Below are 14,215 nucleotides of genomic sequence, written 5' to 3' on the forward strand. Positions count from 1 at the left end.
AAACCTTTTTTGGGGGGAAACATGTTTGTTCATACTTATGAAAAAATGAGTATTTATTTATAAATTGGATACACGTACAGTTCTCTTGATATATTATATCCATTATAAAACTTAGGCAATAGAAATTTTTTGAGGAGGTGATAAAAGTAAAATCCCAATAGAAATCTGGATAGTTATTTCCTCCACCCCAGTGGGCCATTGTATAAATGCAGGGTCTGGAAGCCATGGCTCTAGGGCCTCCAATTCTCCATCAGCCAAACCAAGAGAAAAGCTGCACCGCTCTGCACATGGCATTGGACATGCACCCCAGTGGACACACCCAACATCCAGCCTTGTGCCAACTGACCAGAGCCTCTTTTCTGAACCCTGCCCGTACCGCCCGAGACACCTCCCTGAAAGAGTGGAACTAGCCTACACTGCCCAACACTTTCTTTCACATAACTGGCACAGGGTCTTAACAACAGAGGTGGGAGGAAGGGAGATTCTGTGAGCTCCTGCCTCAGTGTAAGCCTGGGTATCACAAAGAACATTTACTTAACACTCACTACCAACCCACTAACAGAAACAGTAGAAAATAGGACGCCGTGCTGTGGAATCCAGAAAATGATAGCCTCTGCTTTCTAATGACAATGGTTTAGCAATATCTTCACTTTTCCTCTCCTGCGGTTTCTTAGGGATGTGGTGGGAATGTTTTCTTGCCCAAGGGCCAAAGCAGAATGTCTTCCCTGTCACAGACCACACTCCGGCTGTCACAGCTGCTCATATGCTGACACCCTCGCCTGGCTCACATCCTAACCTTCAAGGACCGTGACCAGATTACTTCATGGGGCACTTGACTGACATATATTTTTTTTATCCCAGCTGAATCCTTTAAAGCAACTGATTATTAATACTCAGGTGTGGCAGCCAAGTGCCAACTTGAGCCGGAGCAGTGATTTGGGAAGCTCAGAACTGAGTTGTTCTCACTAATAAGACAAAGATTCTCAACACAGACTATGAGTAATTAGAACTAGGCCCGGAGTGAGCCATTCCTTATTTAACAAATTCAGCTTTAAAATGAGAACATGATTCCCAGAGGGGAGAAAGCCTTCCTGCATGAAGGCTGTTTGCCCTGCAACCCAGGTCTACTAGGAATTCTGTTTGGTGTGGCACATGCGTCCACAGCCTCACCACCACTGGTGCCCAGGGAAGGTGATGCTCCTGGTGGACTGGAAGTCTCTGAGGAGTCACAGGGTCCTGGCAGGCTGTGACTGAAGGCCAAACGCTCAAACCCTGCCCCAAATATGCAGCAGCTCTTCTCACTGAATCACAGAGGTTCCCCATGTTTATATAGGATAAGGTGTCTCTTTTGAGAATTCATTTGTTGTCATTGAAAACTAAATGTAGTTCCGTAGTTAATGGTTCTGTTTTCGCAAGAAGAAGTTGAACTGTTTTAGATAAATTTGACAAACAGGACCAGATCCCAACCCCGGTACTCACCCAGCTCCGTGACTTTGGGCAAACAGTCTCCTCTCTCTGAGCTTTCTCATTTGTAGAATCCAGAGGGGGGTGTGCTACATCATGGATCAGCAAACGTTCTCTCTAAAGGCCCAGATAGTACATTTGAGGCTTTGTGGGCCAAGAGGTAAAATCAAGGATACTATGTAGGTACTGATATAATCATTTAAAATGTAACCGTTAGCTCCTGGGCCAGAAAAAAAAAGAGGCAGTGGGCCACCGGCCAGTTTGCCAACCCTTGTGCTACAACATCCTTAACATTCCCTCTAACTCCCAAAAGCTCTGAAAAATATTCCTGTCCCCAGGTTTGCAAACTTATTGCGAAAGACCTCAAACCATAGTCCTGGAATTTGACCTTGACGTTAAGCAAAAGAACTGAAGACTTTAGAGCTAGAAAGCATTTGAGTGGTGCTCAAGTCCTATCTTCTTGTCTCAGAGACGAGGAATATGATGCTCCCAAAGGTGGATGATCTGAGACCAGAGTTTGTGTTTCCCCACTGGTGCAAGGCGTTAATGCAGAAACAGAGCAGCTACCCAAAGCACTGCTGTGTTTATGCTGAGGAATACGATATTTCTTAAAATGAACAATTTATCACATTTAGCCAACTACAGAACTGAAATGATGCACATGTTGGCATCGTATGATGTAAAATACCAAATCCATGTAAGATAAAAACACTTAAACTGCATCAGGAGCAAGGCATTTAGCTTCCTTCCAGCACTGTAAATGCTTCAAATTACAAAGCTCTCTTTCAAGTATGTTAAGTCATCAGTAAATACCAGAAACCAAAGTTCCAAAGATGACACCAACTCCAAAGAAAAGCACCAAAGGGGAAGGTGAAAGCTTTGAGGAGCTTCCAAATACGAATTTGCAGAGCTCACTCAGGAGGCCTTTATCTCTTTCCCTACGTTGCTCTTGGCATCTCCTACCCTAGAGGAGTTGCCGACCCAAACTTCCCGAATTCAATAAATGTGATAAAGAATTCTGAATTTTGGCTCTGCTAATCCGAGACTGCAGCTATAAATAAAACCAGAAGCTGGCTTCTGCTCTGCGGAGGCTCCTAGCTCCCGTGGAAGCAGGTTCGGCTGCTGTATGCCTATCAGCAGTGGGAGACCGAGGGTGCCATTAACTGGAAAATTTGGGAGAGCCCAAATCTGAGCAATGCCAAAAAGATGCTTAAAACAGCACTTTGTGTGAGTTCTTTCTAATTCAGGATATTAACCCATTTGTCCACATTCGTATTAAATATGCTCCCAATTCATGGTTTGACCTATAGTTCAATTTATCATGTTTTCATGCACTCACGTTTTCAACATTAAGCAAACAAAGCAGGAATTAAAAAAATTTTACACTCAAGATGATGGAAATGGCCTTAAAGCACATAGGGACAAAAATTATTAACATCGACTGGCTCCAGCAGGTAGGACAATCTGGAAGGTGGTCTTTTTCTCCTTGTTTATGCTTTTTTATTCTCTCTAGATTTTCTAGAAGATGATAAATTAGTTTTATAATGAGAAAATACAAACAAATAGCCACCCCAAATCCAATGGCAGGGACAAGAGTAATTAGAGCTGGTGCTAACGGTCTGCTGTCACCAGGTAGCAGTAACCACAGGGGAAAGGTGGTCCCACAGGATTTAGAAACAGCTCCTACTGTTTGATGAAACATAACATAAAAGAAATTTCAAAAAGACCAGTGTGTCACTCCCAACGCATATCCTGACATACCCTAAGCCAAAAGGAAGAAATTACTTGGCACATGGGGGAAAATGGCGTGGAAGAGAGACTCTGACACCCTGAGAAGAGGGTAAATCTGTTTGAGCCCTGGCCATGGAACTCTACAAAGGAAGAAAAGAGGGAGAAAAGTTTTCATATCAGATAACCAGGGAGGAGACCAGACTCACTGGAGTCAGTGTAACCATGGCAGCCGTGGGCTGTTAGAGATTCCAACAGTGATAGGATTGGAACAACTGTGTAGGGTATGAAAGGCTCTGCCTGCTATGGTACAGAAAAACCTGCACATGGAGACCACAGTTGGCCCTGCGGGTCACCTGTTAAGTGTTAGGGTGGAGCAGGGTGGGGTCACAAGTGTGGCATGCTTGACGGATGAGAACTATACACTTTTTATATGCTCAAAATGCCTTCACAGGTTCACATACAGACTTTCTAGAATTTCAGTGACACCAACTTAAGTCACCTATGGTTAGAGCAGACACTGTAAATGACCCTTAAAACACCCCCACCGCCCCCTACCCACCCCACACAGAGCCACATCCATGACACACACATGCAGTCGCATACACACGCACGCACGCACACATACACACTTACAGGGACAGTGCGGAAGTGTGGCTCGGGAGAGTTAGTTTTACTGCCCTACTTAATTCCCATCTATTCATTGATATAGACATTTTCTCAATCGCATACAAATGCAGCTTTAAGCCACCCTCAAACCAATCACACTGCCATCCCCAAGACATTCCTTTATGGAAATTTTGGTGTCTCCATTGTGCTCTTGTTTTGCCAGCAGGAGGGTGTCAAACGTTTTCAACTCTTATTTAGTTGTGTCTACCAAGGAGAAGAAAGCATGGTTTCCTGCCTGCTTAATCATGCCAGCTCGTACCATCACTCTGGTGGACGAGAGTGACCTTCACCGGGCGTTGGTAATTGCCGGCTACCAAGTCTCACGTGATACATTCCATTCCCCTTCTCTACCATAATCTTTTTTCCTTAACGAAAAACACACTCTACTAATAAAACATGCAAGCATTTTGCTGTATACACTGTGAACCCTACTCCATTTTGCATGTGAATATATTCAGATTAATCACTCCTGAAAATGTCATTTTCACCCGGAACAATTTCCACTCTCAATATTTTCTTCTCCGGAAATTTTCATAAACTTGAAGTGGCACTTTTCAAATGGTTTGCTATTCACATCTAAAGCTTTCCACAGCACTAACCTACTCGGATCCTGTAGCTGAGCAACTTTGGGGTAACGTTGAAAACTTTCTCACTGCTTAGTGGTGCCTAGGAACTGATTTTGTTTTTTCTCTATAGACACAGCCAACCTCAGAGATAATCCTCCAGCTGTCGTTTGGGTGAACGGGGTTACGCGTTCTCTCCCAGAATGCCCCTGAGCTCATCTGGGCAATCGTGCTCTCTCCAGCTGTCTTTGAGAATCTTGAAGTTCCAGGAAGAATAGAAAGAGATTGTCAGACAAATGGGTGGTCGGAACCACCGAGAGTCATGACGGCAGCAGAGATGTCACCACCATGGTACCCACGCGAGACAAGGCACCAGGACCTTCCCATGACCTCCAGGAGATGGTGCCTCCAAGGGTCAGGGTTAAGGTCCTTCTTTCTTCTCCCAATCTGATTTTTTAAAAATTCCTAATCAGACAACTCTTTTAACAGGGCTCAGACTGCCAACCTTCACCTGTTTATGGATCCAATTTCAAAATGTGTGATTTGAATCCCCCAAACAAGAATCGGAGCCACTGTATAGAGATGAGGAATAATGACGTCAAAGGTAAGCAGAGATGTCTAAGTCTCCTCCACTCTGTGTCTGAAGCTCAGTGAAGTATCTAACTCTTCCAAAGTTTCCAATATCTAAATGAAATCATTTTTGCCATCGCCTCTCTGATGTTGACATGTCACTGGAACCTTCCTGTGTCTCAGAACAGTCTCATTTCCAAAGAGGTTAAGGTCTTTTCCCTCTCAAGTTCTTGCAGACAAGGGCAGCACCTGGACAGGAATCCACAGGCACCTTACATGTGTCAACAACTCTGCTGCTTACTAGCTAGAGCCCACTGCCTTCTCCCCATCCCACCTTCTGCCTCAGCTCAACCCTCGTTTAATCTAGTCTCTGGGCTATTGCAGTGGCTCTTGTGGGGTCTCTGTGCTTCCAACACAGTAATTCTCAGGCAGTTGTTTTGTTCCCAAGGGTATCTGGCAATACCTGGAGACGTTTTTGGTTGTCCAGACTGGTTGGGTACTACTCGATAGAAGCCAGGGATGCTGCTAAACATCCTACAAAGCACAAGCCAGCCCCCGACAAAGAATTATCCAGCTCAACGGTCAACAGTGCTGAGACTGAAAAACTGCTCTAGCCATACCCATCTCTAACCTGTCCTCTGCCCACACACAAGAGATACAAAACACAATTCCAATCAGGTCCATGCTTGAAATCCTCCAGTGCCTTCCAACTGCCCTTGGGTTAAAGTCTAAACTCTCCAGCAATTTGGGTGAGGCCCATCACAATCTGGTCCTTCCCTAACTTTCTGCCTCACCTTTCATTCTTCCCCGATCCCTCTTCCCTGGAAGCCACACAAGCATCCAATGCAAGTTGACTAGACCACCCACAACTCCCTCTGCCTGTCAGTCTCATCCATTCATTCCTGTGCCCCCAACTTTATGCCATATACTCTGATAAGACTGAAAGGGAACAAGAGGCTCTCCAGGCAGCTTGAGGCACTAGTATCTCGTGAGGCACACAGAAAAGTAAGCATGCAACCCAGTCAGCAGAGGTAGAACCTACTCTTCACCTCTGTGATCCCACTGCTGTCTCCCCAACAGGCTGTGAGTCTCCAGGGAAAAGAGAGTATCTTCATCTTCATAGGGCCACAGCAACTTCCACAGCTAAGTATGGTCTACTTAGTTGTATACCACATCTTTGCCAGAGCTGTTGTATTACGGAGTGAAATTCTAATTTCTTCACTTTGGTTCTTGATCAGACACAAAAAATTGCAATATCAGAATACAAGGGTGAAACGAAATTCATCACACTGCATCTGCCCATCCACGAAAGTGGAGACATCTTTGTTGAAAGCTATATTCTCTGCCTCTCTTCTCTTCATATACCAGAGACATATAGACCTATTAAATAATCTATTTATCCCTATAGAATGTTTAAATCCCATTACCTGATACTCAAAGATAAGACACATGAAGCAGAATTTGACTCTAAAATAGTAACTGAGATGTAAGGGTATCAAGAACGTAGCTATGTTGACTATGGGAATCATAACTTTGAATTTCATGGTCCCTAAGAAGATTTTGCTCTCTTTTCTAGACTGGGAAGTTCTTTCTATATACTGGGCATTTAACAATACTGTCGTTTCTACTTCTCTTCCTTTAAAATTGATTCTATATCCTGCAAGTTGCTATGATTTGCCTGAGTTTCAAAACCCACAAAGATGTTCCATAAGGGGACAGTTCTCCTAGAAAAGAGAATTTTATTAGATAGTTATAGAGCTATTTTGGACATTTAAACAGAGAAACCTATCAGTTTGACTTTACAGCTGGTGAAAGAATTAAAGATTCATATTTTAAATAACTGGAAAAATTGAAAATGTAGCTCATGGATTCCTATCATATATTATGGAAATTTTATTTTTTATTGCAGTTAATTATAATGCATAAGTCTCTTGTCCACACAGCTGTCATGTTAATGACAAGGTTAGTATTTAGAAATGGAACCTCATTATAGAAAATGGAGCAAAACAGAAGTTTCTATTAATTGAAAGGAATGAAGGGTCCGGGGAAAGCTTGCCCAGGCTCCCCTTCACATCTAGGGTGCTCACAAGGCATCAGTGACCTGGCTTCCATATTCCCCATGGTAACTGGTCTTCCAAGTTTTATTCCCATCTAGGCTTCCATCTCTGCAGACAAGGCAAAGTCACAATCCTAAGCTTGGGTTATCTATTTTCCCCTCCTCTTCTCCATTAGCCATATCCTCCTTCATTCAAACTTGGGTTAATCCTGACCTCCAGAAAAAATGATTTCCACTCAAACCAACTTCCAGACATATGGGAGGAAGCCCAGAAAATCACTAGTGATCAGAAACAAAAGCTGCTTTCATTGCACTTTGAGGAACATACAAAAACAGAGAAGGTGCTGAAAAATGTAGACAGGCAACATGGACCCAGGGACCCCTGGGCTAAGAAGTTTAATTTAGCATGGAGCTTACGGAGTTGGTTGTTGAGACAGAGCATAAAGGCGACTATCACAAGATCGTTCTGGTTATCATCACCCTGTGGCTGAGCTGGGGATAAAGGTGTCTCCTGAGACCCCATCCTTCGTGTCTTGCACATTTTCCTTCCACCCATGAAATTTATGGCATCCCATTGCCCAGTCCTCCTTCCAACCATTCAAGTTTCCTTTCACGGAAAGATCTACTAAAACCCCTTATGCTTCAGTGTGAATCAGCTGCTGCGACCTCTCCCAAGGATATGTGCATCCCAAGCCATATTCTTATTATGGGCTGAAGAGTTTTCCCCTATGGAAGGGATTCTTGACTTAAAGCTGCAGGTAAAGGTGATCTCTCGGGGACACAGTGACCCGCCTTCTTGAAACTGCCCAGTATCCAGATTTTAAATGATGAAACTAAAATCACAGAAATTTAAGGAAAGCATGTTATGTTTGGGTTCAAGGTTCCAATAATTGTATTTTATGTGAATTTTTAAAAATTTACTTTGAAATTAATGAGAGTGGTATTTGCCTCACCAGGTATATGCGGTAAGCAGTGTGGTAAGATTCTTCCCTGAAGGAAAGCCCTTAAAAGCAAAAAAAGAAGCCTAGAAGCACACATATAATAGCCTTTACAAATATAACAACTTTGGGGCTAAAATGGACCATATATATTTTAGCTTGTATCAAAACTTTCAGACAAGGTCCTGTGGAAAAGGGAATTCTTATTAAGGGACACAGAAATAGTAAGGCAGAAAGGGGATGACCAGCGTAGAGATATTTGTGGAGAATTCGTTACAACCACTAATTTAATCGTGATTATAGTCAAAAACATCACCATCTAATAGAATTTTCTGTAATGATGGGAATGTTCTTGGTCTGAGCTGTCCAAGATGGTAGCCATTAGCCACCTGTGGCTGTTGAGCATTGGAAATCTAGCTAATGTGGCTGAGGAGCTGAATTTTTATTAACTTAAAATTAATTTTAAATAGCTACACATGGCTAATGGCTACCATATTGGATAGTATGGGTCTAACACCACTACTGCTTTAACTTATAATTTTAGGAATGCTTTGTACCAGTGAACTCTCTCCAGGAGAAACTGATAGAACTCTCAATATAATGCAGTCTTCCAGCTCTGAAGAGTTTATTTACTAAGAACACAGTTTATGACTCACTCTGACCCCTACCCCAACCTATTACCCAAGGTACCCAGGGTTGGTGCCTCCCTCATTCCCCCAGGGTAAGCCTGCAATGCCAGGCTCTGGAAGGAAGTGTACTTACCCTCACCCAGTGGAAGTTCCTCTTCCTGCTCACTGGGGGACGGCCGCAGGGGCTGCAGGGGCTCCATGTTAATGATGAGTTGTTTGTTCAAGGAGTGGGAACTGCGGCTCTGAGTAATGCTGGTTCTGAAAACAGACACAAGCCGGAGGGAACTGGTTTCAACTGGGAACACTGGCCCTTCCATCTCAGTTGGCTACGCGAGCTGGGAACTGCCCCTAGACTCACACAGTGCATTAGGCCAGTGGTAAAGATGGCATAGCACTTAAGACACATAGCCCTTGTTATCCTTAAGGTCTTGATACGTGGTATAATGTCCATGTGTTCTAATGCAACACAGTGAACGAAAACGTATTTCTCCACATGTCATCAGACTTGGACATGCTATGTGACAAGACAAGGCATTGAGAAAAGACATGGGCGACAAAGATACACAAGAGGCAGGTATCACTGAACTACATATGCAGAAAAGTGAATGAAGGGCACGGCTCAAATTTAACAACCACCAAACAAACACAAAAACAAAAAAACTCTGCCAGGCAGATGCCACAGGCTTTCCATAGCCATGAGCTGGATGTCCAACATTTAATATCGACGCTTAATATTCCCATTCAAATTCACACCCCACTCACGAACCAAACACAGAACCCAGCTCCACTTTCTCCTTCTGAAAGGAGCACACGTATGTCAGTAGCTCAACGGGCAGTAGATGGCAAGGAAAGGTGTCTCGTCAAGGCTACTGGCTGATAGCCAGGAAGCCCATTTACAATGTCTGCCCTGACAGACAGGGATGTGGGGTACCTCTGGTGGGTGTTTCAGCACCCTTCCCATTCCCATGTCTCCTGTCAAAACCCAAACCAACCCATCCTTCAAAGATGATGTCAAATGTCACCTTCTTCTTGAAGCCCTCCTGGATTGCCTTCACAACGAGCTCCCTCTCCCCCTTCCTTCTCACACTTCTGTCCCGTCTTTCACAACCTGTCACATTTGTCACCTTTGTTGCCCTGTAATTACTGGGGTACTAATCAGCCCCACCTTGATAAAGCAACTTAAGGGCAGAGACTGACCTATCCATTCTCATGTGCCTTATAGCACCTCCCTTGGCATCTTGTTAAGGGGTGTTCAGTTTGAAACTGAAGTAAACTTGGCATTAAGTTGCCATTTCAGACTGTCACAGGTGTTCTCCAGGCCAGTTGATGGGACCGCCTTACAGCCCAGGCATTTCTGTTGGGCATAGGAGCTGGACAGGGAAGAAGCTGTTAGTATCTAGAGTTAAAAGCACCGCCCCCCACCCCGACTGGAAAGGAAATTTATAAGGACTTGCTTAACCATGAAGTTCTTTTCTTCATTATTTCATTCTACAACCATTTATTTTGCAGCTGGTATGTATGTATTGTTCTGGGAAATCATGGCCCTCACCTTAAATAACTTACTCTCTAGAACCATGACTTTCAAACTTTTTTGACCAAGACTCACATTAAAAACTACATTTGATATCATATCTCTGTGTATACACACACACACACACACACACACACACAAGTGCACACACAGCTAAAGAGAATGCTTCATGCAACAATAGTAACTCTTGCTATGTGTGAGCCACTATGTTTTACTTTCCATTCTACTTAATTTCATTTAAAGTGCTGGTCTTGACCACTATTTTCACTTCATGACTCATTAATGTGCTACAGCCACAGCTGGAAAAGCACACATCTCATGGAAGAGACTGACTGACGGCTGAGGTCCTAGAGGAGCACCAGAGAGGGGCATGTGATCCTGCTGTGAGTGAGGGAGAGCCAGGAAAGACCTCCCAGGGAAGGTGATGTCAGCGGTAAGTCCTGGCAGGGGTGGTGGGTTTACAGGGAAAGAAGTGGAGGTGGGGATTCCTTGCAGGGGGAAGAAAGGAAGGAAGGAATAACAAGGGGGGATTAAAATTCACCATGAGCAATGACTTCTTTTATTGTGAAGGGTTCTCATTTGTCTGAGCTTTTCATGGGATTTCCATTAGCCCTGTGACCTTCATGACTGTGATCCTAGTTCTGCAAAGCACATGTTGCCATGTCTGTGTGGACTATGTAGTTTTCTGACCTCCGAAAAGCTCATTTTCCATTGTTCCCCTCCCCCAGAAATTACTGTGTATATCACAGCAGGGAGGGACCCTTAGCGAGCCTTTATGGAGGCTCTTTTGCTCCCTGTCAGGTGAGGGTCCGTGCTGTGTTCCCCCACTCTCGGAGTCCAGGCACCAGCCGACTCGGCCAAAATGCCTGACCCGCTTTGCAGCCCACTCACGTGCACTCCTGGCCTAGAACAGTTTCTGAGTGAAACTGCCGTTAAGGATTCTACTGAGTAGAAAGGTTTCCTTCGGCAACTGCAGGTATATTCTAAGACTGGCTTCAAGAAATGGTGGCATAAAATCGAGCAACAAATACGAGGCTAGTGGAGTTACTGCAACCACTCTTTGGAATGAAAGGAAGTGCTGCTGGCCTGTGAGTAAAAACTCCATCTGAAGAGACTTCAATGTGAACGTGTCTGTCAGGTTCTAGCTTCCCATTTTTGGATGAGAGATAATAATATCACCACCTCACATTTTTATGGTACTTTATAATTTTAATACCCTTTATTTTAATGGCCATAACAAAACCTAGAAGTCGGGGAAAGATGTAAGAATCTCATTTTCTAGATGAACAAACTGATGATCCGAGAAGTTAAGTGACTTACGCAAGACAGAGCAACACAGCCAAGCTTAGACCCATTCATGACTCCTAGATGGGTGCTCCTTTCAGGTACAAGTGCTGTTTCTGGGTATCCCTTGGTGGTGGCTCTATGCCCAGGAGGCTTAAAGAGCCGACCCTGAACTCTCAGAGCTACAGCCCTCCGCCTCACTGGGCCTTGGAATGGGCAGGGGATTCTCACCAAGTAGCCAGCCGATAGGGTTCCACTTGGGGATCCTGTCATCAGCAAAGTTCAATGAGCTAACACGAGAGTGAGCTGCTTCTCTTTTTGAAAAAAAGAAAAACCCCAAGACAGTGTTCTTAGTCTGTGTGTGTTTCTCTGTGTCACACACATCTCAGCAGGAGTAGGAGTCCATGAACTGGCTATTCTTTGACGAGGAGAATCTCAAGTTAGAGGAGAGATAACTGAAGTCTTACCATCACCATTCTAGACTAGCAGGCCTCTCTGAGCACTGCCAGATAAAGAGAGCTCATTGCTATACTCTCACTTTTGACAGCCACATCAAAGAAAGTCAAAACAATTCGAAAATACAATAATTGTGTAAGAGAAACATTTCCTACCATGCAACCAGCTATTGGGAAGGAACAAGAAGTTGCTACTGTAAGTGGCACACATCACTGTGGCTCTGACCACAGTGCTGCCTCTTGGGAGGGCGAGGTCCCCAGGGCAGCACCACGGACAGATCTCAAGTCTCAGAAAATTACAGATGTGAAGCTGTCATCTCACACGCCTGGTGCATACATTCATTCAGCAAATATCTACTGACCTCCTACTATAGCCAAGCACTGTGTTAATTGATGGGTAAGATGGAGATAACCAAGATAGGCACAAGCTTTGTCCTCCCAGAGCTTACTCTGTATTATTACTTTAACCAAATTCTTCCTTGTAATGTCAGAGATTTGAGAGATACTGCCAAAGAACTGAGGACCAGAGAGGCATCCAGAGGATGTGAACTCAATAGGCTTTCACAAACAGGTAAAAGCGGGTAGAGGAAGAGCAAGAAAGAACATGTGAACCGGTGTCAAACGGGCCTATAGAGCCTTGTTTGCAGTAATATCCTGGGAGATTTTAGAAAATTCCAGAAAAGAAAAACTATAAATTGATGGATGCTTCATTTCCCGTCCGCTCTGGTGGTTCAGTCCACTCCAGGAAAAGATTTTCACTAGGGCCAATCTGCTCCCTTCAACCCCTCCCCCAGCAGTTATCTAGAGCCTGGCTATTCAAGGTGCAAACCATGAACTAGCCACATGGCCATCATCTGGGAGAGCATTAGAAATGCCAGATTCATGAATCAGGATCTGATTTTAACAGGATCCCCAGGTGATCCCCGTTCAAGCTACAGTTTGAGAAGCCTTGACCTAGGAAGCCTTATTTCCCATAAATTGTGCAAACATAAATTTAAAAGAGAAGTATTTTAAAAAATTCTTCTCTGATCTCATTAACATATTTGGAATATGTCTCTCTGAAAGTATATTGGGATTTTTGGGTGTGTGTGTGGTACGCGGGCCTCTCACTGTCATGGCCTCTCCCATTGCAGAGCACAGGCTCCAGACACGCAGGCTCAGCGGCCATGGCTCATGGGCCCAGCTGCTCCACGGCATGTGGGATCTTCCCGGACCGGGGCACGAACCCGTGTCCCCTGCATCGGCAGGCGGACTCTCAACCACTGCGCCACCAGGGAAGCCCCCTGAAAGTATATTGCTAAAAACATTTTCCTACTTTGTGTTTGTGCCATCAAGGGGACTCCCCAGAATCAAGTATTTTTTTTTAATTTTAAGATCAAACACTCAAGCTTCAAGCTGGAAGGATAAAACCAAGCTGAGCTCCTGGGGTAGGTCTGCCCCCCAGCTTCTAGGAGAATGCAGAGGCTTTCGGGGTGGCAGATGCAACACAGAAAAGAGGATATAGGACTCAGGAGCAGGATGCTGGAGTTCTAGGCTTAGTTCTGCCACCAAAATATTTATGACCTCAGATAAATCATTTAACTTCTCTGAGACTCAAGTTCCCTTATCTGTAAAATAGAATCATTAAACTGAGTCATCCCTGAGGTCATTCTAGACCAAAGATTCTGGAAACATTTAAATGATATGTTCAATGATTTCTTCTTTCTTGTTTCTGCTGCACTGAGTAACCACAATTTGAGGCAGAGGAGGGGTTATAAAAAGACTATTAAAAAATGACTATTGCCATCAACAGGTAGTAAGCTCTAAGACTTTCACAGGTATTGCACCAAGGTGTCCCAGCCAAGGCGCTCCAAATTCCCTTGCCCCCAGTTTTCTCCTGCTTCTCAAAGCAGGAGACACTGCTTTGCAGACTTGTATGTGACAGCTTTCCACTGGGTCACCCAAAGCCAGGGATGAATTATTCTCTGTACACATCTGCACAAGATTCCATGCCGACTGAAGTCCTGCTCCCCTGTGTGGGAGCCCACGCTGGGTTGCTCCACTGTCTGGATGCCCAGACTGGCTGGCTTAGCTGCACTTCTGAGAGACCAAGGCCTCCTCCTGCCTGATAGCCCCAAGGACAAGGTGAGAGGTACCCTGTTCACTGGGTCACCTTGGAGATAGAGGAGACTGGGCATATCTGAGCATAGGAAGACTCCAAGTTCAAAGATGGGGAAGGAGGGACCGGTGCCCACCACTGTGTGGGAACTTCCTAAAGAATATATCTTATGATGATCTTGCCTTCAGAAGGGGGAACATCAGGATAAGAATGTTCTGCTTTAGATATTC

General features: G+C 44.4%; 1 protein-coding gene across 1 annotated transcript in view; it reads right to left on the bottom strand.

Annotated features, from left to right (window-relative positions):
- Positions 1-14,215, bottom strand: part of FRMD3 (FERM domain containing 3) — a 294,060-nt gene that overhangs the window by 41,489 nt on the left and 238,356 nt on the right. The window contains exon 13 of the mRNA XM_024753892.1: positions 8,751-8,875. Coding sequence (XP_024609660.1) covers positions 8,751-8,875 — 125 coding nt within the window. The remainder of the gene's footprint in view (positions 1-8,750; positions 8,876-14,215) is intronic.

This window comes from Neophocaena asiaeorientalis, unplaced genomic scaffold (genome assembly GCF_003031525.2).
Source record: "Neophocaena asiaeorientalis asiaeorientalis breed wild unplaced genomic scaffold, Neophocaena_asiaeorientalis_V1.1 scaffold220, whole genome shotgun sequence".
Classification (NCBI taxonomy): Eukaryota; Metazoa; Chordata; class Mammalia; order Artiodactyla; family Phocoenidae; genus Neophocaena; species Neophocaena asiaeorientalis.